The 27,890-nt window shown below is 40.6% G+C and overlaps 1 protein-coding gene and 1 long non-coding RNA gene across 3 annotated transcripts; both read right to left on the bottom strand.

The window, feature by feature from the left end:
* Nucleotides 1–758: 758 nt before the first annotated feature.
* On the bottom strand, nt 759–27,822 carry Ecd (ecdysoneless cell cycle regulator). 2 transcript variants are annotated; one of them, XM_048338997.1, is made up of 15 exons: nt 27,691–27,822; nt 25,928–26,142; nt 23,877–23,994; nt 19,297–19,384; nt 19,006–19,184; nt 16,711–16,903; nt 15,936–16,064; nt 14,465–14,593; nt 12,483–12,568; nt 9,647–9,753; nt 9,328–9,514; nt 7,633–7,700; nt 5,125–5,339; nt 2,962–3,236; nt 759–794 (listed from the first exon to the last, which is right to left on the bottom strand). In XM_048338997.1, the coding sequence occupies exons 2-14, from the start codon at nt 26,130–26,132 to the stop codon at nt 3,003–3,005; spliced, it is 1,938 nt and encodes a 645-aa protein (XP_048194954.1). In that variant the 5' UTR covers nt 26,133–26,142; nt 27,691–27,822; the 3' UTR covers nt 759–794; nt 2,962–3,002. The 2 variants fall into 2 exon arrangements, with proteins under 2 accessions (XP_048194954.1, XP_048194953.1); XM_048338996.1 differs by lacking the exon at nt 759–794 and having other exon boundaries at nt 2,933–3,236.
* LOC125346454 lies at nt 7,234–7,606 on the bottom strand. The gene is made up of 2 exons (XR_007209934.1): nt 7,345–7,606; nt 7,234–7,314 (listed from the first exon to the last, which is right to left on the bottom strand). It is a non-coding gene; the product is annotated as an uncharacterized LOC125346454 (long non-coding RNA).
* Nucleotides 27,823–27,890: the final 68 nt, after the last annotated feature.

The raw sequence follows: 27,890 nt of genomic DNA on the forward strand, positions 1-27,890 counted from the left end.
CTGTGACACTGAAGATAGTCAGATAAACTAGCACAGGTATAATATAAACGTGGCATGAATAGAATCCAGCTGAGTCCATGATGCAGATGAGGAAAGCCAAACATATTTGTCATCAGAGTGACTCTGGTTGACTAGAGCTTAGTAATAGCTATTTCCCTTTCTTTTCTTTTCTTTTCCTTTGCCAGTCCTGGGGCTTAACCTCTGGGCCTGGGTGCTGTCTCTGAGCTTCTTTTGCTCAAGGCTAGCACTCTACCACTTGAGCCACAGCCCAACTTCCAGTTTTTTTGAGTTTACTGGAGATAAGAATCTCAGGGTTTCCTGCCCAGGCTGGCTTCAAACTATGATCCTCAGATGTCAGCCTCCTGCAGAGCTATGATTACAGGCATGAGCCGCTGGTGGCCAGCTCTATTTCCCTTTCTTTACCCAACATTTAATCCTCAGTGAAAATAAATTTAATGTACCACAAGTAATCAAGCTGGGGTAGTACTTATTTTTGTTTTCCTTTGTTTATTTTATTTGAAACAATGAGATATATACCTTAATTATACACCATTAGAAGTAAGTTTTGGCCAGGCACTGGTGGCTCATACCTGTAATCCTACTCAGAAGGCTGAGATCTGAGGACTGCAGTTCAAAGTTAGCCTAGGCAAGAATGTCCAAGAAACTCTTACTTTCAACTAGCCACTAGAAAACCCGAAGTGGAGCTCTGGCTCACAGTGGTAGAGCCTAGTTTTGAGCAAAAGAACTCAGAGACAGCACCCAGGCTCTAAGTTCAAGCTCCACAACTGAAAAAAAAAAAAAAAAAGAAAGAAAGAAAGAAAGAAGTTTTGTTTCACAAAGTCTTGGCTTTCATTGCAAGAAGCCAGGGTCAGTTAGTACTTTAAGTGGGGTAGCATTCTTAATATGTAAAATGTAACTTCAAAGCAAATTATAACAATATATTAGCTGGGTACCTGTGGCTCATGCCTATAATCCTAGTTACTCAGGGGGCTGGATCTGGGGATCCAGACTCAAAGCCAGCCCGAGCAAATATTCAAGATTCTCAACTAATCAGCAAAAAGAAAGAGGTATAGGTACCTTAAGTGGTACTGGACCACCAGCCTTGAGTGAAAAAGGTAAGAGAATGCAAAGCCTTGAGTTCAAACTCTAGTGCCAGTACATATAGCCACATGATGCAAACACAAAGAATGTTTACTTAATACATTTTAAATTAATAGCACTATTTAAAATGTTAAAATATTGCCTGTGTAATAAAAAGAAACATTTTTTTTTTCTTTGTCAGTTGTGGGGCTTGAACTCAGGGCCTGGGCATTGAGCCTGAGCTCTTTGGCTCAAGGCTAGCACTTCACCACTTCAAGCCATAGCTCCATTTCCTGTTTTTTGAGTGGTTAATTGTAGATAAGGGACTTTCTGCCTGGGCTGGCTTCAAACTGTGATCCTCATATCTCAGCCTCCTAAATATGTAGGATTACAGGCTTGAGCACCAGTTCCAGGCAAAGAAAAGAAACAATTTCATCTAAAGCTTTCTTATATCTGTGTATAACATTTTCACTCTTCTCAGCTCATTTCAATCAACACTGCTATGAAATAAAGAGAAAGGGGTAGCAGTACAGGATCCCCAATAGGAACTCTACAACCATTCTAATTCCTTCCATTGTCAATGGAGAGGGAGCAGTATGGAATTACACTAGGCTCTCTGTATCCATGGATTTTGCATGCTTGGGTTTAACAATTATAAAAGTATTTTGGAAAAAAACAACACTCGTTAACATATATAGTGCACATTTTGTCATCCTCTAAGTGTAGTTTAACCACTAACTATATAGCATCTGAATTGTATTTGGTATCTAGGCAACCTAGAATTGACTAGAGGATACACAAAGGCTATTGGCAGACACATCATTTTATATAAAGGACTTGAGACTCCACAGGTTTTGGTATGGATACTGTGGGACCACTGTATTTCCATTAATTTACTTTCACAGGGCAAGACACACAGGTAAGAGCACCTTTTTAGTGCATACAAGGACATTAAAGGAAAACCACCTCAACTAGAAAAATATTCATTATATTATAAAAAATAAATACTATATGGAGCTATCTGTAGATATGACTTGACACATTTCAGGAGAAACAGGAGGATCATCTTTAAAAAATAAACATAAGGGCTGTGTGATTCGTTAATATAGCATGTGTAAATCTCATCTCAGAAGTTGTCCTAACTTGATTTTATCCTGCTAATTCCAAAACCTCATCTGTAACAACTGGGAGTTTGAGGAAGGAAGATTCCAAGTTCAAGCTGAGCCTGAGTTAAAAAGCAATAAAAGGGCTGGGAATATGGCCTAGTGGTAGAGTGCTTGCCTCATATACATGAAGCCCTGGGTTCGATTCCTCAGCACCACATATATAGAAAAAGCCAGAAGTGGTGCTGTGGCTCAAGTGATGGAGTGCTATCCTCAAGCAAAAAGAAGCCAGGGACAATGCTCAGGCCCAGAGTCCAAGTCCCAAGACTGGCAAAAAAAAACAAAAAAAAAAGCATTAAAAGGTAAGGCAAACAACAACAAAAACTCCTAGGTACCTGTGCAGAGAGGGCAACATTTGGGGCTTAGAAGAGAACCTATGCAACTTGTAATAAAGGAACATTTTTATTAAATGAGTATCTAAACTAGAAAGGAACACACTCATTATTTAAAAAGCGAACAATGGAGCCAGGTTCACCCCTGTAATCATAGCCACTCAGGAGACTGAGATTTGAGGATCGCAGTTCGAAGTCAGCTCAGGCAGAAAAGTTCCCATGAGACTCTTATCTCCAGTTAACCACTCAAAAACTGGAAGTGGTACTATGGTTCAAGTGGTAAAGATATAACCTTGAGCACCAAGAGGCTCAGGACAGTGCCCAGGCATTGAGTTCAAGCCCCATGACTGACAAAAAGAAAACAAAACAACAAACAAACAAACAAACAACAAAAAAAAAAACCAAAATATCAGTGTAGCTGTGCTGGTTAATCTTTCATTGGCTTACTTGTGGGGCTGTGATCAGTGTTGTCAGGCAGCTGTACTCCCATGCTCTGCAAGAGGTTAGAAGCAGGTCCCGCCAGTCCAGCTTGAGAGCTGTAGGATTCTAATATATTTGAAACCAGGTTCAGGTCTATATCTACTGGTCCCATTCCAGAATCTCCTGCTGCAGAATCTTCCTCTGAATGACTATTGTTACTCTGGGATGGGGGCTCCTTACTCTGGAAGGAAAAGAAATTATTATGGGTTAATATCCTTTTGGGTGAATGTTATTTATAATAAAAAGAAAGAATTAAGTGATAGTGTACATATGAATTACAAATTAAAACTGAAACATGTCACACTTTCTAATATAAAGTAAAAACGAAGTACAATAAACTATGCAATCTAATATATATATAAAAACTTAGTCCTGAAGATGACATACTTATTTTCTAAAAAAAATTTTTTTTTTTTTTTTTTTTTTTTTTTTGCCAGTCCTGGGCCATGGACTCAGGGCCTGAGCACTGTCCCTGGCTTCCTTTTTGCTCAAGGCTAGCACTCTGCCACTTGAGCCACAGCGCCACTTCTGGCCGTTTTCTGTATATGTGGTGCTGGGGAATCGAACCCAGGGCCTCATGTATACGAGGCAAGCTCTCTTGCCACTAGGCCATATCCCCAGCCCCCTAAAAATTTTCTTAAAGGGGCTGCGAATATGGCCTAGTGGTAAAGTGCTTGCCTCGTATACATGAAGCCCTGGGTTCAATTCCTAAGCACCACATATATAGAAAAAGCCAGAAGTAACGTTGTGACTCAAGTGACTCAAGTGGTAGACTGCTAGCTTTGAGCAAAAAGAAGCCAGGGACAGAGCTTAGGCCCTGAGTTCAAGCCCCAGGACTGGCAAAAAACAAAACAAAACTTCCTTTAAAAAATTTCTACAAATTGAGCAAGTCTATCCCTGTTTTGAAATAGCACAAAGGAAAGAACCAGATTTAAGGAGGTACATTCATAGCTTGCCTATGCGTTTTCAAGGAAAAAAGCACTTAAAATTTTTTTTAAAAGGGCCAGAAGGGGCGCTGTGGCTCAAGTGGCAGAGTGCTAGCCTTGAGCAAAAAGAAGCCAGGGACAGTGCTCAGGCCCTGAGTCCAAGGCCCAGGACTGGCCAAAAAAAAAAAATTTTTTTTTTAAAAAGAGACGGGAATCTAAATTTTCTTTTAAATGATAATTTAGATTTTCTTTTTTGTTCCCTCTGTGACAAAGCTTAAAGTAAAAATAAGGCTTTGTGGGGGTTCAGGCTCTGAAAAGTGTTACTTGGGCCACTTGATTTCACAGGTGGGGAAAGAATATGAAAGTCGGCAGCTTGATCTATAGACTTTTTTATCCTTGAGGTACAAAATGTGGTCATGAACCAGCAGCATCCGCATCCCGCAGTACTTGCTGGAGGCAGAAAGTTTCAGGCTTCATCCAGGACCTGCTTAAGCAAAATCTGTACTGTAACAAGATCATTAGGACATTATATTCACAATGACATTTAGGAAATACTACTTTAGATAACTAACAGATGTTATGTTTGGGAAATACTGAAAGCAACTGTAGTTTTAAATATAGTTAAATATAGTTTAGGGGCTTTTTTACCTCTAACTCTTTTGGTTCTCCCTTTAATTCTATGACATGAGGATTATTGGTTAATGGATACATTTACAGAGGAGGGCCGAGATAGGTTTCAAATTCTGATCCATGAAAACTCTCCAAGGTCTATGTTCTTTCTAGAATGTCTCCGTCTAGGGCTAGACAGTACTGGCAACATACAGATGTCATGCAGGGGGAATTACATGCATATGCCACTGCATGTAGCCCTATAAACTTTTGTGCTACCAGAGTTAAGAGTTAGGAAAAGGGTGTTCTTGGCACTGAGAATATAGTTCAAAGGTGATGTGCTTGGCATGGACAAAAGACTCTTGGTTTGATCTTCAGCACCAGAGAATAAATAAGTAAACAAATAAAATTAACACTGTTGTTTACTTCAAATCTTACAAATCAAAAGAAAGGAAAAACTAAGATAAAATACAATTCTACTTATCTTACAGGATAGACTTTATAAAGAAAGAGACTAACTAAAACAACACTTACTAGTTGCTTCCCAGTGGTGAAACTTCTGCCCATGGTGGTGTGTGATAATTCTTGGTCCATCTGAGCCATGTATGACTTGACACTATCAAGAGTTCCTTTCATAGAAGCCTCCTCACCATATTCCTCCATTCCAAAGTCTACATCATCGTCACTGTCTAAACTTTCAAAGTCTTCTTCATCCAGATCATCAGAGTCTGACTTATGTGACACTGGCCCTGTACAAAAAGAGCCACTTGGTAAACTGTTTTGAATGATTACACCACTCAAAGAATTAAGAGTTACACACAGACAAGAATCAATATAAACTGTTTCACAAATATGTGTTCCAGAAATCATAATGGAGGCAAATATTTGTAGGAAAATGCAATGGGCTATGTATGCTGTCTGCTTCTGCTTTTTTTTTCTTTTTGTTTTTGCTTCTGATAATCATGGAGCTTGAACTCAGGGCCTGGGGTTGTCCCTGAGCTTTTGTGCTCAAGGCTAGCACTCTATCAGTTGAGCCACAGAGCCACTTCTGGTTTCTTGGTTGGTTAGTCAGAGGTAAGAATCTCCCAGACTCTCCAGGCTGGACTAGCTTTGAATGGCATTCCCCTGATCTCAGCCTCTTGAGTAGCTAGGATTATAGACAAGAGCCACTGGACCCAGCTGACAGTCGACTTTTGTAAAGTGAACTCTTGAATATTAAAAAACAAACAAAACAATACAACAATAATAAGAATAAAAACAGCCAGACATGGTAGGACACATTTGTAATCCAGCACTTTAGAAGGCAGAGGCAGGAGGATTGAAAAGTTGTGGCAGTCTGGCGTGGGCTACAGAGTACTCCATCTTTGAAAACTTACATTAAAAAAAATTGTAGTATGAGTGTAACTCAGTGAAAAAGCAAATGCCTAAAGGCATATAGAGTATTGTTTCATAGCTCCAACTGTTCTCAGAGATTATCTTTTGACAGTGTGATGGACATATAGACCTTAATCTATGAGGGTCTATACACATATAAACACATTTTTCTTTTTTATCTAGATGTCAAAGTATTCCTGTTGCTTTTATATATATTAGAGGTCTTCCTAATTAGAATACACAGGAGTGCAATCCTTATTATGGCTCTGCATAATAAGTTACATAGATATATATCCCTCTTGGTGGACATTTAGGATGTTCCAATCTTTTGCTACTGCAATACTATGAAGACCATATTATCTCTTTTCATAAAGTAAATCCCTAGAAGTAAAATGACTAAGTCAAACATTATGAATGTTCTAGAGCTATACAATGTTTTCTGAAACTCAATTTATACTTTTACCCCCCAGAGTTTGACAATGCTCATTTTTCCAACCCTTAAAAACAATGGCAACAACAAAAAACTGGTTAATGGCTGGGCGCCAGTAGTTTATACCTGTCATCCTAGCTACTCAGAGACAACAAAAAACTGGTTAATGGCTGGGCGCCAGTAGTTTATACCTGTCCATCCTAGCTACTCAGAGGCTGAGATCTGAGGATTATGGTCCAAAGCTAGCCCAGAACAGACCTCCAGTTAACCATCAAAAAGGCAGAAGTAGAGCATTGGCTCAAATGACATAGCATCAGCCTTGGAAGTAAAAGGTAAAGGACAGCACTCAGTACCTGTGTCCAAACCCTAGTACCAGCACACACACACACATACATACATACACACACACACACACACACACAGAGAACACAAAACCCCCCTAGTTATTATCAATTACATTTTTCCCAATATAATGGACTAAATTTTTTTTATGTATTTGTTTCCTAGGAAGAATTAACTATTTCCAAATATTACTGACTATATTTTTCTTCACAGAGAAATATTCTTCACAGAATAGTTTTCTTTTTTTTTTTGGCCAGTCCTGGGGCTTGGACTCAGGGCCTGAGCACTGTCCCTGGCTTCTTTTTGCTCAAGGCTAGCACTCTGCCACTTGAGCCACAGCGTCACTTCTGGCCATTTTCTGTATATGTGGTGCTGGGGAATCGAACCCAGGGCCTCATGTATACGAGGCAAGCGCTCTTGCCACTAGGCCATATCCCCAGCTCCCAGAATATTTTTCAATATTGTGTTTATTTTTTATTGAGCCTTTGTTTGTTTTCGATGTTACTGGGAATCAACTCAGGCCCTTATGCCTGCTAGCAAGGGCTCTACTATGTTCCCCACTGTTTGTCCTTTTCTTACTAATTTCTAAAATAGTAAGTCTAGCTTACTAATTTCTAAAATAGTAAGTCTGAAAAAGAGAGAAAAAAATACACACACATACACACACACACACAATCTAGGAGCTGAGGTCAAACCTCTATCTAACCATATAACATTCATGCACTCAAATATGTAATGAGCAGTTACTACGTCAAGCAAGGACCCTAGATATCCTCTGTGAAATTATTTAACAGGTGGCAGTTCATGGCTTAAAGTCACTCAAAACCATGGGGAGAAAGCAGGTATTTTGACTTCTGAGTGATTTATGCTGTAGTGTACATCACACTGTAACTCACCCAAAATCTTATCAAAATAATTAAGAAAAGAATCTGCATCAAAAGTGATAGGAGCCTCAGAAGATTCTCTGCAAGATTAAAGAGAAAAGACAATTCATTTATACTGAACACACTCTGAGATTTTTTCTAAGGTAGTGCTACTCTAAGGAAAACTGACAGAAATATCCAAAGGTGGGACAATAAGGAAAACTGCAGCTTAATTTAAAAAAAAAACAATTCATGTGTTTATTAGCCTTTGAGGGGCAACAGAAAGAAAAGTTTGAGGATAGAAAAGAATTTCACTTATGCACATTTAGCTTACGCATTTAGGGACTCACCTACTCTGTACTCAGTAAGATACATTTAGCATTAGTAAGAGAAGTTATTTATCTGAGTTCATTTATACAAAGTTTATTTCTTTAAGAATCAAATCTTAAAAGATAAATAAGAACATACTGTCAGGTCCTGATGGCTCAAGCTTATAATCCTAGCTACTCAGGAAGCTGAGATCTAAGGATTGCAATTCAAAGCCAGCCCAGGCAGGAAAGTCTGTGACACTCTTATCTTCAAATCTACAAAAAAAAAAAAGCTGGAAGTGGAGCTGTGGCTTAAGTGGTAGAGTCTTGAGCAAAAGAAGCTCAAAGACAACACTCAGGCCCTGAGTTCAAGTTCCAGGACAGGCAAAAAAAAAAACAAAAAACAAGCCAGGTGGCAGTGGCTTATACTTGTAACCTAGCTACTCAGGAGGCTGAGATCTGAGGATCACAATTTGAAGCCAGCCCAACTAGGAAAGTCTGTGAAGATCTTATCTCCAATTAAGTCACAGAAAGAGCCAGAAGTGGCGATGTGGCTGAAGTGGGAGAGTGCTAGCTTTGAGCAAAAGGAGCTCAGGGACAGTACCCAGGACCCAGAGTTCAAAACTCAGGTGTGGCCCAAAAATACAAAAATATAGAACATTTCCTTATTCCTGCCTTCTTAAGAGTGAATGATGAAAATGAAGTTTACTCTTTCATGAGATTCAAGAAAATTGCCACCGATAAAGATATTTGCTGTGCAAGTAACAAGTCTTTTTCTTTAAAAATATTATCTTTGAGTAGTTGCACAAAAGGGTTTCAATTCAAGCAAGTAATAATTCTATCCATCTATTTTCCATGTGATATGTTAAATGTAGTTTCTGTTAGCATTTCTGCCTCCGTTGAGTCTTTTAATCCTCTTCCTCTGAGGTTGAAGCTTCCAATCTGCTCATAGACCAGGAGATCAAAAGCCCTAGCTGGGTGAGAGCTACATGCTAAGAGTCCACAAGGCTCTAAATAACAGAGTAAAGGGCACTGTTTACTGCCATGGTTCTGGATGACAGCTTTTAAATCTGCTGAATTATTCTGGCTTGCTTCCAAGATGACTAAGAATCAACCTACTCAAAATTTTATTTCAGATAAGTAAATTATGCCTGTCTGTATCAGGCACCAAAAGAGGGAAGGCAAAGCAGAATAATTCACTTAAAAAAAAAAATCCAGGTCCATGAAGTGGTATCTAGCTATTCAGGAGGTGAAAGCAAACAGTTGTTTTAATCCAGGAGTTTGAGCCTAGCCTGGAAAACACATCAAAACCCTGTCTCAAAAAAAAAAGGAAAGAAAACAAAAAAGTGGAAATGGTACTTTCTACTGACTGGATGGGTTCATTAGAACTATTTAAATATTATTCCTTAAGACAAATTACCGTGGCAGCTCTGCTCCCTTGTGGGATGAAACTTTGGATACGAAAGCTTTCATGCTCTCTGAGATCTGAGTTAAGTCATAGCTCTGCTCCTCCTCTTTCTTAGAAATGGGCTCTGATTGATTTTTGCCAGCAGCTTCATTCAATAGCTGGTCCAGCTGCTCTGGTGAGAGATCTAACCACTGATCATCTGAAAAAGAAGAAAGCATATTACTACCCTACAGACAGGAAAGTTCATGTCACATGACAGATCCTCTCAAGGAAGACTGGGATACTCAAGAGACCTCTCCATTTTCTTGCTGTATCATAGCCCATCACTTACCATCCTCAGGGGAAAGATTAGCCTCTTCTTTCTTAAGTTCTTTTATATTAAATGGTATTGTCTGTAATATGGTTAAGATTTCTTCACCTGGGCTCATAGCAAGTAAACTAAAAAATAAGAGACATAAGGAACTAGGATTACAGACGTGTGCCAACATGTAACTTATCCTAGCACATTAAGTACATTTTCTTATTTGATCCCAGCTCTAATTTAATACGTGGCAAAATAAAAAAATATTTGCAAATATCATATGCTAAGGATAGACAGGGGAAAGTAATTATCTTCATTGGAGAAAGGGCAGAAAAAATTTAAAAGGTAATAGAATACTTCCTTTTAGGTCTTAAAGAATGGAGCAGGTGTGTGCGTGTGCATGTGTGTATGTGTGTGCTGGTCCTGGGGCTTGACTTCAGGGTCTGGGTGCTGTCCAGAGCTTTTTGTGCTTAAGGCTAGTAGTATTCTATCACTAGAGCTACAGTTCCACTTGTGGCTTTTTGGTAGTTAATTGGAGATAAGAGTCTCACAGACTTTCCTGCCTGGGCTGGCTTTAAACTGCTAACTGAAAGACAATCCTCAGATCTCAGCCTCCTGAGTAGCTAGGATCACAGGTGTGAGCCACCAGTGCCTGGCTTCACTTATCCATTTACTTTTTTTTTGGCCAGTCCTGGGGCTTGGACTCAGGGCCTGAGCACTGTCCCTGGCTTCTTTTTGCTCAAGGCTAGCACTCTGCCACTTGAGCCACAGCGCCACTTCTGGCCGTTTTCTGTATATGTGGTGCTGGGCAATTGAACCCAGGGCCTCATGTATACGAGGCAAGCACTCTTGCCACTAGGCCATATCCCCAGCCCTCCATTTACTTTTTACTTTTTTATTTTTGGTCAGTTGTAGGGATTGAACTCTGGGCCTGGGTACTGTCTCTGAGCTCTTCAGCTCAAGGCTAGTGCTCTATCACTTGAACCACAGCATCACTTCCATTTTTCTGGTGGCTCATTGGAGATAAGTCTCACAGACTTTCCAGCCCGACTGGCTTTGGGCTGGCTTTGAACTGTGATCCTCAGATCTCAGCCTCCCAAGAGTTAGAATTACAGGTGTGATCCACCAGTGCACAGGCTCACTTATCCATTTTTTATGTAAACAATAAGGAGAGGGGAGTGTAGCTTGCTTAGAGATTAATTTTCCTGGCTCCCATTGTTGAACTGAAAGAGAAGTGTTGATAGAGGTCAGGAAACAAGTTTAGATATTGGCATAGTTTAAGAAATAAGTAACTAAAATTGTAAGACAGTAAGAAAAAAGAATCCAAGACCCAAGATAATAATAAACAGGACATAAACTGGACCTAATGACAGTGAGGATGGTGGTGCAATATTAAAAGACACCAGACAGAAAAAGGAATTGAGAAAAATTCTAGAAGGCAATAAGTCAGTAATAGTGGTCAACCCTCAGGTATAACTTTTTTCTCTTATATCTTTATTTGCTATAATGAATGACTATGTTCCTTTTTTTTTTTTTTGCCAGTCCTGGGGCTTGCACTCAGGGCCTGGGCACTGTCCCTGGCTTCTTTTTGCTCAAGGCTAGCACTCTACCACTTGAGCCACAGTGCTACTTCTGGCTTTTTCTATATATGTGGTGCTTAGGAATTGAACCCAGGGCTTCATGCATGCAAGGTGAGCACTCTAAGCCATATTCCCAGTCCCACTATGTTACTTTTATAATAAATTTTATTATTTAAAAAGCTGAGTGCTGGGCTGGGGATATGGCCTAGTGGCAAGAGAGCTTGCCTCGTATACATGAGGCCCTGGGTTCGATTCCCCAGCACCACATATACAGAAAACGGCCAGAAGTGGCGCTGTGGCTCAAGTGGCAGAGTGCTAGCCTTGAGCAAAAAGGAAGCCAGGGACAGTGCTTAGGCCCTGAGTCCAAGGCCCAGGACTGGCCAAAAAAAAAAAAAAGCTGAGTGCTGGTAGTGTTACGGGGTCCAAGGGAGGGGATTCCCGGTCCCTCCAAGAGTCCACCACTCAGAGACAGTCTCAAGCAAAAAGATGGATATATTGGAGAAGCATAAAGCGAACTGACTGGCCAGGGACAGCACAGACTCGGGAACTGAACTGCGACAGTGAAAAGCGGGCTGAGGGGCTGGGACTAAGGCCTAGTGGCAAGAGTGCTTGCCTCCTACACATGAAGCTCTTGGTTCGATTCCCCAGCACCACATATATGGAAAACGGCCAGAAGGGGCGCTGTGGCTCAGGTGGCAGAGTGCTAGCCTTGAGCGGGAAGAAGCCAGGGACAGTGCTCAGGCCCTGAGTCCAAGACCCAGGACTGGCAAAAAAAAAAGAAAAAAGAAAAGCGGGCTGACTGGCCAGGGACACAGTGCAGACTTGGAGCTGCCACCGCGACCCCAAGCAGTCCTCAAATCAGGGTTTATAAAGGTAAAAGTGTAGCACAGATGTAGGTAGCTTGACACAGGGAGTAGAGCAAGCAACAAACAAGTTGAGCAAGCCATTTACAGAAGCAGAATTTTGGGGTCAGGTTGACCTAATCTACTCCCCCCAACATCTCCTACCATATTTCCCTAGTCAAGATGGAGTCAGCTGTACTCCCTACAACAGTAGCTCATGTCTGTAATCCTAGCTACCCAGGAAGCTGAGAACTGAGGATTGTGGTTTGAAGCCAGCAGGAAAGTCCTTGAGACTCTTATCTCTTATAAAAAATGTCAGAGCAAGTGGCAGAGCACTTGCCTTGAGCACAAAAAACTCAGGGCCAATGCCTGGGCCCTGAGTTCAAGCCCCAGGACTGGCACAAAAAAGAATAAAAAGAAAACTATCTAATCACCATCATTTACCTTTCTGGCCGGTTTACTGAAAGCTGGAAATAGTTCTTTGCCGTTTCAAGCCTTTCCTGGTACTGAGCCGAACCTTCTACCAGGCCCTTAAAAAATATGATTATCTTTTAGAACATTGTTTATACGGTATCATTAAAATAACCTGGTCACTAGTAACTTTCAGGGCAATAGCATATGCTGTACCATTCAGAAATCCTAAGGCGGGAGTCTCAGCCCCTGTCTGGCCTTTAATGTACTTACCTAGGCTCCAGTTTCTTCAAATGAAGGGACTATGATTAGCAACTAATTTCTAAGAATAAGACACAACCCCAAACAGCACAATCCTACCATAACTATTACTTCTGATTTCTACATGTATTTTTCTAGTGGCAATCATTCCTAATATATAACATGCTTTAAAAAATGCTATAATAACACATGTACTTTTGCATTCTGCTATACAATCTTTATATATACATCTATCTATCTATCTGTCTATTTTTTTGGGGGCCAGTCCTCGGGCTTAAACTCAGGGCCTGAGCACTGTCCCTGGCTTCTTTTTGCTCAAGGCTAGGACTATACCATTTGAGCCACAGCGCCACTTCTGGCTTTTTCTGTATATGTGGTGCTGAGGAATCGAACCCAGGGCTTCATGTATGCAAGGCAAGTACTCTACCACTAGGCCATATTCCCAGCCCTATAATCACTCTATTTTTATGTAGGTTTCTACTTGTTGGATGTTTCCTTAGCAAAGAAAATACCATGTTTCAAATATACATGTTTCTCTACCTTTTGAAATACACTTTCAAATTACTTTCAATTACATTTCTATAAATTTACAATGTACTAACAATTGGTCCAACTGGTAGAGAGTATTAATTCTACTTCCTCCCAATTGTACTGCATCTTATTCATATAGCGTTTTACATATTAGAAAACTTATCTTCATTATCATGCTCATAAGCTCATTTTTACTATTTGTGATTTTTTTTTTTTTAATGCCAGTACCAGGGCTTGAACTCAGAGCCTCACATTTGCTCTGCTTATTGGTTCACAGCTGGCCACTCTACATCTGTACCATGCCTCCAGTTCCAGTAAACTAAAAACAAGAATCTTGAGAATTTGGCTAGCACTCAACCTCAATCCTCAGATCTCAAGCTTTCTGAGCAGCCAGGATTATAGGTGTGACCCACTAGTGCCAAGCCTAAGGGTGAATATTTAAGAAAAAGGTTTAGCTGTTTATTATTTTTTTTAATTTAGAAAAGTTATATCTTTGTTAACTTTCCTGTTTAGTGTCCTCATGTTTGTTTTATCAATTTTTGAAAGTTGTTCATTAGATACAATAACTTTTAGCTGGGCACTGGTGGCTCACATATGAAATCTTAGCTACTCAGGAGGCTGAGATCTGAGAATCATGGTTCAAAGCCAGCCCAACAAGAAAGTCCATGAGATGATCTCCAATTAACCATCAGAAAACTGGAAGTGGAGCTGTGGCTCAAAGTGGTAGAATGCTGGGGCTGGGGATATGGCCTAGTGGCAAGAGAGCTTGCCTCGGATACATGAGGCCCTGGGTTCGATTCCCCAGCACCACATATACAGAAAACAGCCAGAAGTGGCACTGTGGCTCAAGTGGCAGAGTGCTAGCCTTGAGCAAAAGGAAGCTAGGGACAGTGCTCAGGCCCTGAGTCCAAGGCCCAGGACTGGCAAAAAAAAAAAAAAAAAAAAAAAAAAGTGGTAGAATGCTGGCCTTGAATGAAAGAGCTCAGGGACAGTGCCCAGGCCCTAAGGTCAAGTTCCATGACTGACCAAAATAAATAAATAAAACAATTCTCTAATGTTAAAAGCAATCCAGATACCCTCTCATCATGTATTTTAAGATCTTAAGTACAGTGAATTAGAATAAACTCTAGCTTCTAGAATTATGTCACACTTTTAAATATAGATCACTTTTAAGTCACTAACCTGATTTTCTCCTCGGATTGTACACTTAAAAAAAATCCTACCTTAAAGTAGTCATTCTTTTTCAGACTTTCAAGGAAGCTATCCCAGAGTGGTGAGGTTGTCACAAGTGACTTCTTGGAGTTAGAAAAATGTGGCATGCATTTGGAGCATAAGATCTCAAATCCATGAGCCTAAAGGAGATATGCAGAATTTTTATTAAGTTACTTTTTTTTGAAAGTTTTATTTTTTCATATTATTTTCTTCCCATTTGGCCACACTTAAGAATGCATGACTGATCATATGGCAACGTGGATATATAGAATACTTTTTTGAATTTTATACCTAATTTTTCAATTTCTACTTGAAAATCATAAAGAGAAAATGATAAAAAATCAAAGTTCCTAATCAGAAATTCATTTTCCTCATTACAACAGCACCACTTTCTTATTACATGCATGTCAAATATATACATGTATGTATATACACACATACATGCACATGCACACACATATGTATTTAGATATTTGTGTGTTTGTGTGTGTGTGTGTGTGTGTGTGTGTGTGTGTGTGTGTTGATACTGACGCTTGAACTGGGGGTCTAGACCATGTCCTTTAGCTTTTTGCTCAAGACTGATGCTCTGCAACTTGAACTACTTTTGGCTCTTGCTGGTTAATTGGTTTTTGTTTTATTTTGTTTTTTGCCTGTCCTGGGGCTTGAACTCAGGGCCTGAACACTGTCCCTGGCTTCTTTTTTTGCTCAAGGATTGCACTCTACCACTTGAGCCACAGTGCCACTTCCAACTTTTTCTATATATGTGGTGCTGAGGAATTGAACCCAGGGCTTCATGTATATGAGGCGAACACTTTACCTCAAACCTTGATCCTCAGATCTCAAGTTTCTTAAGTAGCTAGGATTATAAGCATTAGCCACCAGCACCCAGCTCTATCTCTTTCTTAAAAAGGATTTTTGCTGTTATATTGGCCTCTAACCCATGTCCTCTAGTGACCCTTTTGCCTCAATCTCCTGCGTAGCTATGATCGTGGGCATGTTTCATGTACTTGGCTTAAATTTTTACATAAAAAAAAACTTATCAAGATGGAAGCGATGACATTGGTCCCCCTCAAAAAAAAAAAGTACTTTACCTGACTCATTTAACTGTAACCGTTTGCACATCACCTTTATAATAACAATAAAAGACTTTAAAATGTATCAACTTTTGTTTTCCTCATTTCTAGTTTCAAGTCATGCTTACAATAAAACTTTCTTACTCATTTTATAAAAAGTTTTTTTTGTATTTTCTTTCAGATTTTATTTCACTGTTTTGTGAAGGAATCGACTTCAGTTTTTCAGATTCTTCGCAGTTATCCTATCATCATTTATTGAACAGTCCATTTTCAACTCCTGATTTGAAATGCCATACTTTACCATATTCTCATATACACAGGGAATGTTTTGAGACTTGCTGGGCTGTGTGGTTATTCTGTTAAGAGCCCTTTAACATAAAGAAATAAAAGAATTAAGGATCAACCTTACCAGCTTCATGCCAAGTTCGTGGGCTCGGTACTGGGGATGAGATGGAGGAGGTAGCCCGTATCCGCTTCTCCGGTCTGGCACAAACTTCTGCTGCATCAGTTGTGCATATAGACACTTGGTGAAAGTGACCTGGGCAGTGGGACACAAAATACCTGAGTCTCTGAAATTGAAAGCCTTATTACCAAAGCAAAGGAGCTATTCACATTCATATAATCACAGAGGAAATGCAAACATCTTTTAATTATAGCAGCTTTAGTGAGTTAAAACGTACATATGTCAAATTTACTCTAGTGAATTGTATAGAACTGGCAGAAAATAAATATTAGTTCTCTGAAAGAGATGGACTGACTGTCTTATTATAAAGTAGGAAATATAGTCAAAAATAGGTGGGAGGGCTGGGGATATAGCCTAGTTGCAAGAGTGCCTGCCTCGGATACACGAGGCCCTAGGTTCGATTCCCCAGCACCACATATACAGAAAACGGCCAGAAGCGGCGCTGTGGCTCAATTGGCGGAGTGCTAGCCTTGAGCGGGAAGAAGCCAGGGACAGTGCTCAGGCCCGGAGTCCAAGGCCCAGGACTGGCCAAAAAAAAAAAATAGGTGGGAAACATATGAAGATGAAGAGATTCATGTCTTTAAAATAGAAAATATAGAAGAAAAAATGTCTATTAACATGGTAAGAGGACACAGAATATTTCCAATTTTTCTCTAGAAAATTCAATCTATGTCTTAACTCTCTTTCCACTGAGAAAAACTAAACAAAACAGCTACCTTACCGATGTCATGACTCGTGTTTCAGGCAAGAATGTTTTGAATACCCGGCAGGCCCGCAGGTCTATGAGGTCCCGCAGGTAAAAGGCCTGGACTGCTGCTGCCACCAGTCGGGGCTGCTGCTTTAGCACCACCACAGCACCGGCTGGCAGGAAGCAGTGTGCTCGATGAAGAGAGGCTTCGATTTTCTCTGGGTACCTGTGACAGGCAAGTGTTGTTTTTATTTCATAGTATACATCTAGAATTCCTCTACCATTCACACATCTTGACTTCCTTCATCAAGAGTGAGTAGAAAGTGGACAGGAAAGCTGAAAATAATATACTTTAGGATTGTAGGAAAGAAGAAAAGAAATGGAAAAGAAAGGAAAGGCCCAAACATGATGGCTCATAATACTTGAGGCAAAGATCGGGAGGATCATAGTTCAAGGCCACTGTAGGCAAAATGCTGGAGAGGTATCATTTCAATAAATAATCTAGGCATGATCGCACATGCCAATAATCAAAGCTACAAGCAAGGCAGAAGTAGAAGGATTTTGGTCTGAAGCTAGCCCCAGGTAAACACAAAGGACCCTATGTGAAAAATACCTCAAATAGAAAGGACTGAGAACATAGCTAAAGTGGTAGAGCACCAGCTAAGCTAGCTTGAGGCCCTGAGTTCAAACCCCAGTACTATTAAAAAAAAAAAAAGGGGGGGGAGTATTATAACAGTAAAAACAAGAAAGCCTGCTATATCTTGGAATATATTTCCAAAAAAGGTTGTAAAAAGTATACTAAAATAAAGCTAAAAGAAAGATCAGAGGCTGGGATAAAGCTCAGTGGCGGGGCTGGGGAGGTGGCTCAGTGGTAAAGCTCAGAGGCCTTGGGTTCAATCACCAGTACCAAAAAAGAAAAGAAAAAATTAGTTTAAAAAAAAAAAAAGAAAGGTCTGGAGGCATGGCTCACGCAGTAGAGTACATGTTTAGCAAGCTCTAGGCTCTGAGTTCAAATCCAGTACTACAAAAAGCAAAAAATAATTAAAACTAAGAGATTATTTTTACTAGTTAGAATTGAATGGTGTTTAAATTTTAATAATAGGTAGTCATATCTGAATGAGTTAAACTAAAATGTTACTAGGCTAAGATCTTCCTTATCTTCTGAATAAAGTCCAAAGAATTCCTTATAAGGGGGTTGGGAATATGGCCTAGTGGTAAAGTGCTCGCCTTGTATACATGAAGCCCTGGGTTCGATTCCTCAGCACCACATATATAGAAAAAAGCCAAAAGTGGCACTGTGGCTCAAGAGGTAGAGTGCTAGCTTTGAGCAAAAAGAAGCCAGGGACAGTGCTCAGGTTCTGAGTCCATGCCCCAGGACTGGCAACAAAAACAAAACAAATAAGAGTTCCTTATAGGTCAAAGAATTTCACATATAGCCCAGAACCACAGGAATTAAACAAACAAAATCCGAGTACCTTGTGTATCCTTAGGTCTCATGTTTAAACATCTCTAAATTTTTATCCAGGGATGTAGATAATAATTATAATATCTAAGCTAAATAAATGAAAAAATACTGCGGTGGATTTTACTTTTGAATTGGAAGCAGAAAACACATCTAAGCCAGACACCTGTCTATATACTCAGCTACTTAGGAGACTGAGGTATTACTGAGCCCAGGGTAGTCTGGGCAAGACAGCAATAGCCCATATTAATGTGTGTGTGTGTGTGTGTGTGTGTGTGTGGTGTGTATATATATGCATATATATATACACAAATAAAAGATATAAAGGTCTCTTCTTGTTGAAATTGTTTTTAAAAACATAAAAGTTAAGAGAGAATGACAGGGGCTAGGAATGTGGCTGAGTAGTAGAGTGCTTGCCTAGCATGCATGAAGCCCTTGATTAGATTCCTCAATACCACATACACAGAAAAAGCCAGAAGTGGTGCTGTGGCTCATGGTAGAGTGCTAACCTTGAGCAAAAGCAGCTCAGGGACAGTGCCCAGGCCCTGAGTTCATGCCCCAGGACTGGGAAAAAAGAGAGAGGGAGAGAGAGAGAGAGAGAGAAAGAGGGAAAGAGGGAGGGAGAGAGAGAGAGAAAAAAAGAAAGAGAGAGAGAGAGATCGAAAGGTAAGGTTGATTTGGAGACATTGTGAACATTATATGGAAAATAAAATGTCACAATGAATCCTCTCCCTCTTGTAAAACTAGTGTTCATCTATTTTATGAGCAGGGATTCAGGTAAAATGAAAGCCAGCATTAGTCTAGGTAAAAGGATTCTAAATCTAAACCGCATGCTCCTCCATTAACAATACTGGTGTTATTTTTACCCTTGAATGCGCCTGTTCACAGCAGCACGTATGGATTCCGAGGCCAGAACTTCTTCTGCGTGTTCTGAGAGGATACTCAGTGCCTCTGGGATAGTTGGGGGTGTGGTGGGTAACCAGGATTCTGCTCTAGATCTCCGAGGTGCAGGAATAAGGCACAACTCCCCATGATGGAAAAACACCTGCAGAAGAGCCCATTTTCATTCTCATTGTGACCTGGAAGACTCTACTACATAAGAAAATAATGAAGTAGAAGTTTATGTAGGTACAATTTCTAATGTCGAGTATACTTACCCTGTTGACACTATTTTCAGGTTCCAACCATTTAGGGAGATAGTCAGCAGATTCTATTAGCAAAAACTCACCATCATTGTCTTCAATCCTAACAGAAATCAACACACAATTTTATACTCCAAAGTACATCTTCTTTAAGTATCAAAACAGCTTTACTTTAGCCATGCACCAGTGATTCATGCCTACTCAGGATGCTGAGGTCTAAAAATCAAAGCCAGCTCAGTCAGAAAAGTCCTCATGAAGACCCAGAAATAAAACCGCACTCTTACAGCCAACTGATATTCGACAAAGGAGCTAAAGATATACAATGGAATAAACATAGCCTCTTCAACTACTGGTGCTGGGAGAACTGGGCAGCCATATGCAGAAAACTCAAAGTAGACCCAAGCCTATCACCATGCACCAAGATCAACTCAAAATGGATCAAGGACCTCAACATCAGACCTGAATCCTTGAAACTACTGAAGGGCAGAGTAGGAAAGACACTAGAACTTATAGGCACAGGAAGGAACTTCCTGAATAGAGTCCCAGGGGCACAACAAATAGGAGAAAGACTCGACAAATGGGACTACTACAAATTAAAAAGTTTCTGCACAGCTAAGGACATAGCCACCAAAATAGAAAGACAGCCAACGATATGGGAAAGGATATTTACCAGCACAGCAACAGACAAAGGCCTGATATCGGTCATCTACAGAGAACTCAAAAAACTAAGCCCCTCCAAGCCCAATAAACCTATTAGGAAATGGGCAAAAGAGCTAAAGAGAGACTTCACAAGAGAAGATATAAAAATGGCAAAGAAACATATGAGGAAATGCTCAACATCCCTGCTAGTAAAGGAAATGCAAATAAAAACAACCCTGAGATACCACCTCACCCCAGTTAGAATGGCCTATACTCTGAACTCAGGAAACAACAAATGCTGGAGGGGCTGTGGGGAAAGAGGAACCCTTCTCCATTGTTGGTGGGAGTGCAAATTAGTACAACCACTTTGGAGAACAGTATGGAGGTTTCTCAAAAAGCTCAATATAGACCTACCCTATGACCTAGCCATACCACTCCTAGGCATCTATCCTAAACAGCAAAATCCAAGATATCAAAAAGGCATTTGTACTACCATGTTTATCGCGGCACAATTCACAATAGCTAAAATATGGAAACAACCCAGATGCCCCTCCACAGACGAATGGATCCAAAAAATATGGTACTTATACACAATGGAATACTACATAGCGATTAGGAATGGTGAAATATTATTTGCAGGGAAATGGTCGGAACTCGAACAAATAATGTTGAGTGAGACAAGCCTAGAACACAGAAAACAAAGGGGCATGATCTCCCTGATATATGACTGTTAACAAAGGGAGACGGAGAGACAGTAGAGACCAAGTCTGTGAATACTGTATATGTTCTTGATACATTGTATATTGCATATATGTCAACCTGACCTAGACAAGGGATAGAAAAACAGGTTGTAAGATATCATAAGAAATGTACACACTGCCCTACTATGTAACTGCACCCTCTTTGCACAACACCTTGTAAAAAAATTTATGTCCAATTAATAAAAAAAAAAAAAAAAGAAAAGTCCTCATGAGATTCTCATCTCCAATTAACCACTCAAAAACTGGAAGTGGCACTGTAAGTCAAAGTGGTAGAGTACTTGTCTAGCAAGCATGAAGCCCTGGGTTTGATTCTTCAGTACCACATAAACAGAAAAGGCCAGAAGTGGCACTGTGGCTCAAGTGGTCGAGTGCTAGCCTTGAGCAAAAGCAGCTCAGGAACAGTGCAAAGGCACTGAGTTCAAGCCCCAAGACTAGCGGGGGAAAAAAAAAAAGTGTATAAAGAAAAAGCTGCTGTTTCTTCTTTATCCTAGAGTTTGCTTATGCATGATCCAGTAAACAGCAATGTGTCTATCTATATGTTTGTGTGTTCTAAAGGCCACACCCTTTTTATTATTTCATTTTGTGGGAAAGACTCTCATTATGTAGCTCAGAATGGCCTTGAACTCATGATCCTCCTGACACTGCCTCCCAAATGTTATTTTCCCTATCCTACAAAGATAGTACATTTTACATACTACCCTAACCTTTTCCAGTTCATTTGTTGAGACAGAGTCTTGTTAGGTACTCCTGGTAGACCTGGAGCTTGCTATATATCCCAAGCTAAACTTCTACGGGGACTTGAACTCATACTTGCTTAGTTTATTTGCTCACGGCTGGTACTCTACCTCTTAAGCCACACTCTCAACCTTACTTTTTGCTGCTTGACTAACAACTGTTTCACAGAATTTTCTACCTGGGGGATAATTTCAAACTGTGACTCTCCGGGTCTCAGACTCCTGAGTAGCTAGGATTACAGGTATGAGCCACAGGTATATGGCTGCTTTAAAAACAAACAACAACAATAACAACAAAAAAACACAACAACTTTTAATGGGTGGAGATACAAGGAAAAAGAGATGTGCTTGGGAGGGAAAAACATAAGCAAAACTACAGACATGGTAACAAGAGGTGGATATTTAGAGAATGACAACTCATTAAGAAAAGACTAGAAAATTAGAATTACATTACTTGTGAAGAACTTCTGAGAATCAATGAGAAGATGGCTAATTTCAGACTAAAACAATGAAAATTTCATATAGCAAAGTAAGAAAATGGTGTACTTTAGGAAGATAAGTCTGGCATGGACATACAGAATGTATTTCTGTGTTTTTGAATGCTTAAATATGAAACACACCAGGCACTCGTGGCTCACACATGTAACTAGCTACTGCAGAGGCTGACATCAGAGGATCATGGCTCAAAGCCAGCTTGGCAGGAAAGCCCGAAGAACTCTTATCTCTAAGAAACAAAAAGGCTGGAAGTAGAGTTGTGGCTCAAGTGGTAGAGTATGAGTCTTGAGCAAAAAAACTCAGGAACAGCAACCAGGCCCTCAATTCAAGCCCTGGGACTGGCACAAAATTAATTAATTAACTAAGCTAGGCACAGTGGAAAGTACCTGTAGTATCAGCTACTTGGCTGAGGTGGGAAGACGATTTGATCCAGAATAGCATGGGCAACATAGTAAGACCATGCCTCTAATAAATAATAAAAGTTTCTTTCTGTTAGATTCCTATGCTGAATCTTTTAAGGGTCAAAGGTATAACACTGGAGATTTGCTTTAAAATATCTTTCTGTGTGATGGAGGAGTAGAAGGGTATAGATGAAATAATAGTGACCATAAGTTTATCATTGGTGGAGCTAGGTGACAGATGCATGTTGGTTCATTCTTTTTTCACTCATTCTTTCTACTTTTAGGTATATTTACATTTTCCATAATAAAAAGTTTTTTAGTGTTTACCCTTTCTCTTTTATTCCACTATGAAATTGAGTTGGTAGAAGATAAAAAATGTTGGAGTCCATTTAGGAAAAAGATGAGCCAGTGGACTCCTCTGCTGGCATAGTTAGGCAACTACAGAAAATTAACAAGACCTCATCCTCTTCAATTTTTTTTTTTGAGGGGGGAGCTGGTCCTGTGCCTTGAACTCAGGGCCTGACCGCTGTCCCTGAGCTTCTCAGACTCAAGGATAGTGCTCTATCACAAGAGCCACAGTACTACTTTCAATTTTTCTGAGTTATTGGAAATAAAGAGACTCATGGACTTTTCTGTCTGTGCTGTCTTCGAACCTTGATCCTCAGATCTCAGGTTCCTAAGTAGCTAGGATTACAGGTATAAATCACCGACACTCGGCTTCAATTTTTTCTTTAAGTTATCTTTATTCTTCAAACTTTATATTGTTACAATAATCTATACCTTGTAGCTATGGAGCTTCTTTGTGATAGCTACTTTCTCCAGAAGAAAACAGCAATAACAAGAATTCATTGGAAATGAACTCATGGTAGACAATGTCTAGAAACCATGCCTTACATTTGAAAGTGGCTCAATTTGTATACTGTTTAAAGTAGATCCCCTTTAATATATCACATGTTATCAGTACCATTTTAAAAGAAAGAATTACAATGCTTCCTATTGATTGGTCTTTTTTTTTTTTTTCCTTTTTTTTTTTGCCAGTCCTGGGCCTTGGACTCAGGGCCTGAGCACTGTCCCTGGCTTCTTTTTGCTCAAGGCTAGCACTCTGCCACTTGAGTCACAGCGCCACTTCTGGCCATTTTCTGTATATGTGGTGCTGGGGAATCGAACCCAGGGCTTCAAGTATATGAGGCAAGCGCTCTTGCCACTAGGCCATATCCCCAGCCTTGATTGGTCTTTAAATTTCTTCTGTGTAGTACTTCTGAAAAAATATAGCAATGGTCTAGTAGAAGGGGAAGGGAACATATCAACTATATCTGCAAAATATATACATGAGTGGGCTGTTTCTTAAGCTCCACAAAAAAATTTCATGGTGATTACTTCTAGAAAACCAAAGTACAATCATGTGCATTTGTTATTTTGTAATTAGAAGTTAAAAAACAACACTTCTAAAATCTGCCCCAAATGTGAATAATTTGTACCAGCCCACAAAAATTATCACATGGTAAAAATGTAGTTACTTAGTTTTAAATATATAATACATTTAGGATAATTAATAACTACCATACCTTGCTACTAACTCTGGAAATTCCTTTGTAATCTGTTTCACTACATAAACAATAAACCATTCGTCCTCAATGCTATCCCCAAACTTGGTTATACCGTACATATGAGCAGGAACATTTCCTAAAAGAGAAAGTCAATTGATAAATTTGTCACTGCACATAAAAATACATATACAATCATTCAATTGGATCAACACTAAGTAGACCTATATTCTCAGTACTATTCTGGAAGCTGGTGCTGCAAGATTACAAAATGCCTGGTCTTTCTTTTTTTTGTTGTTTAAGCGGGAAAGGTGTTTTGAGGGACAACTGGTATAAGGGCTTGAATTCAGGGCTTCTCATTCTCGCTGGACTTTTTCCCTCATGGCTGGCATATTACCATTTGGGCTATGCCTCTATTTCTGGCTTTTTTTTTTTTTTTTTTGCTAGTTACTTACAGATAAGTGTCTGGAGGATTTGTCTGCCTAAGCTGGCCTTGAACCTCAACGGTCAATTCTTAGCCTTCTGAGTATATAGGACTATAGATGTGAACTACTGGAGTCTGACTAAGATGCCAATTCTTGAAGAATTCAGTGTCTAAATGAGACAGATAAGCAAAGCAAAGCATCCTAGCAGAGCTGTGCACTACAGGCTAAATTAGCACACCAAACCTGGAGGGAAGTGCAGAAATGAGCAGATGACTTCCCCAAAAGAGGAAACAGCACGTGCACAGACACAGAGCTTAACAGACAATGGAACATCCTAGGAATATCAGGAAGCTGCATTTGGAGGAGCAGAAAATTTCAAACAAGTGCACTCTCCACAAAGACATGAAAATTTAAAAGGCAAACAGAAAATCACAAGGGAAATTAGGAGATATTTTGAGACAAATAAAAAATGAAAGCACAACATCCCCAAATGCATAGAATTCAGTAAAAGCACTGCTTAGAGAAAAGCTTATAGGGGGCTAGGAATGTGGCCTGGTGGCAGAGTACTTGCTTAGCATGCATGAAGCCCTGGGTTCAATTCCTCAGCACCACATAAACAGAAAAAGCCAGAAGTGGCACTGTGGCTCAAGGGGTAGAGTGCTAGCCTTGAGCAAAAAGAAGCCAGTGCTCAGGCCCTGAGTTCAATCCCCAGGACTGGCAAAAAAAAAGATTAAAGAAGCTGGGTGCTGGTGGCTTATAATCCTAGCTACTCAGGAGGCGAAGATTTGAGGGTTGTAGTTTGTAACAAGCCAGGAGAGGAAAGTCTTGTGAGAATCTTATTTCCAATTAAAAACAAACAAACAAACAAAAAAAGCCAGAGGGCTGGGGATATGGCCTAGTGGCAAGAGTGCTTGCCTCGTATACATGAGGCCCTGGGTTTGATTCCCCAGCACCACATATATAGAAAACGGCCAGAAGCGGCGCTGTGGCTCAAGTGGCAGAGTGCTAGCCTTGAGCAAAAAGAAGCCAGGGACAATGCTCAGGCCCTGAGTCCAAGCCCCAGGAATGACCAAAAAAAAAAAAATTTTAATAAAAACATTTTTTAAAAGCCAGAAGTAGAGCTGTGGCTCAAGTGATAGTGGACACAACCTTGAGCACAAAAGCTAAAGGATGCCACCTAAGTCCTGAATTTAAGCCCCAGGATTGGAACCCCCCCCCTAAAAAAAGACCAACAAAAAAAAACTAAAGTTCAAAACAATAGCCATGAACTTCATAATATTTAGTATAATCTAATCCCTACAATAATGACTATTAAAAAGTTTTCAGTGGCTGGGAATATGGCTTAGTGGTAGAGTGCTTGCCTTGCATGCATGAATCCCTGAGTTCAATTCCTAAATACCACATAAACAGAAAATCCCGGAAGTGACGCTGTGGCTCAAGTGGTAGAGTGCTAGCCTTGAGCAAAAAGAAGCCAGGGACAGTGTTCAGGCCCTGAGTTCAAACCCCCGGACTAGCAAAAAAAAAAGTTTTCATCAATATGAATAAGAAGATAAATTTTTCTTGGGGCTTAAATGAAAATAGGCATATATGACCAAAAAGTTTATATGTCTCTTTCTGATAATACTGAATGAAGATGGACTACTTTACCTTTGCCAGGTTTGTATTTGAGATTAAAAGGTTGATTCTGCCAGATATAAGGGGCCAGCACAGGTGCAAACTGGGTCATTATTTTCTCAATATACTTCTGAAGAATCTCTTCTTGGTCTCCTGGGCTCCTGGCTTCATCTGGTAGAAGGAACAGGTGGTACTCCACCGTGTCTTCCATACTAGAAAGATTCATATTTTTCTCCATTCTTCAAAAACTAAACATAAAGTTTCAATAATTTAAGTAACTTCTTAGAACAATACAGAAATAACATCCCATTCTAGGTAATGCTTCCAAACTTGTGATAACCACCTACCAATATTAATTTCAGCCTTGAACATAAATCATCCAGAGTAAATGTTTACTTAATATTTTTCTTTTAATAATATTTTATACTTAAACCTATGTTTTTTTACATTTAAAACTATGCTAAATGGAAACTTTGATATTTTTACAGCAAACTGAAATCTAATATCACATTTCCAAATTAGCTAGTCAGTATGCAAGAAAAATTTAAATGTGGCTGCATTTTGGCACAGTAGACCACAGGGCAAACATGTGAGACTTTACCTGAAAAATCAGGCAAAAAAGGGCTGGGAGCGTAGTAGAGTGCCTACTTAGCAAGTGCATGGCTGTAAATCAAAATCTAAGTAGCCTCAAAGGTGGTTAAAAAAAAATGTGGCTGAATGTAATTAGCGTGTCTATAGTCCTGCTACTCAGAATACAGAGGCAGGAGAATGATTTCAGTTCAGTGCAGGACCAGCCTACACAAATAAATGTTTGCCCTCAAACTAGCAGTGCCATGTGTAGCAGTTTAAGAAACAACCCTACCACCCACTATTGAAACTACCAAAACTCTTAGTTCTTACACTAAGTTACATCATTTAAATACTTTTTTCTTCTTTTCCTCCTCCTCTTTCCTTCCATTTTTTTTTTTTGGGGGGGGGGTTACTAAGACTTGAACTAAGGACCTGGTGCTCAGGCTTTCTCTGCTCACAGCTAGGGCTCTATGACTTGTGCCATGCCTCCAGTCCTTTTTCTCTTCCTGGGTCTTTCCCTTTAAATGTTGAATAAAAATCGTTACACCTCTAAAATACGCTGCTGCTTTAAAACTGTGTTTTTTATGTCTTACACAATATGCTCCTGGTTTCTAACAGGTGGGAGCAGAGAGCTCTTTTTCTTCCCCGTCGGTCGTGGGGCTTGAACTCAGGTCCTAGGCGCTGTCCCTGAGCAATTTTGCTCAGGGCTAGCGCTCTATCATGTTTAGCCACAGCGCCACTTCCGGTTTTCTAGTGGTTAACTGCACTGTCGCCCGGCGACTTTTCTGCCCAGGCTGGCTTCGAACCGCGATCCTCAGATCTCAGCCTCCAGAGAGCTCCACTACTGCTGTCCGGCGGCCCACGTCGGAGGCAGGCGCTGCGCCCCGACGCGGCGCTGGGAGTCTAAGCGTGCTCCTCTTTCCCACGCGCTGGTGGGGAAGCTGCATCTCCTATCCAGCCACCCGCCTGCCACAGTCGGTCCCAATCACTACTCTGCCTCACCACCCGGAATAAACCGTAACTACCCCCACCCCCACCCCACACACCCCGCAGGCGCCTGGCGCACCGAACTGTGCCCAACCGGCGGCGGCGCTCCGCCGTGCGAGAGGCCCGTGAGCACCTAGGGCGAGCCAGCCGCGAGGGACCGACGGAAGCCAGGGCTCCCCACTCCGAGAAGGCTCCCTCCACCGGACACGAGGCTTCACCCGCACCCTCTGCTCTGGTACCTGATGTCTGCTCTCTCACCCACGGCGAGGGCCGTTCCGGAGCGAGCCCGTCGCCTCACAGCCGCCCGGGACCTCACAGCCGGCGGAAACCGTAGGAGAAAGCGGGAAGCCCGTTAAGTCCCGGAACCTTGGTATCCTCGCTCCTGAGCGTCCCCGGAAGGACTTGGAGGATGCGACATGCGTCACTTCCGCTCCCGTGG

Source organism: Perognathus longimembris, chromosome 2 (genome assembly GCF_023159225.1).
Source record: "Perognathus longimembris pacificus isolate PPM17 chromosome 2, ASM2315922v1, whole genome shotgun sequence".
NCBI lineage: Eukaryota > Metazoa > Chordata > Mammalia > Rodentia > Heteromyidae > Perognathus > Perognathus longimembris.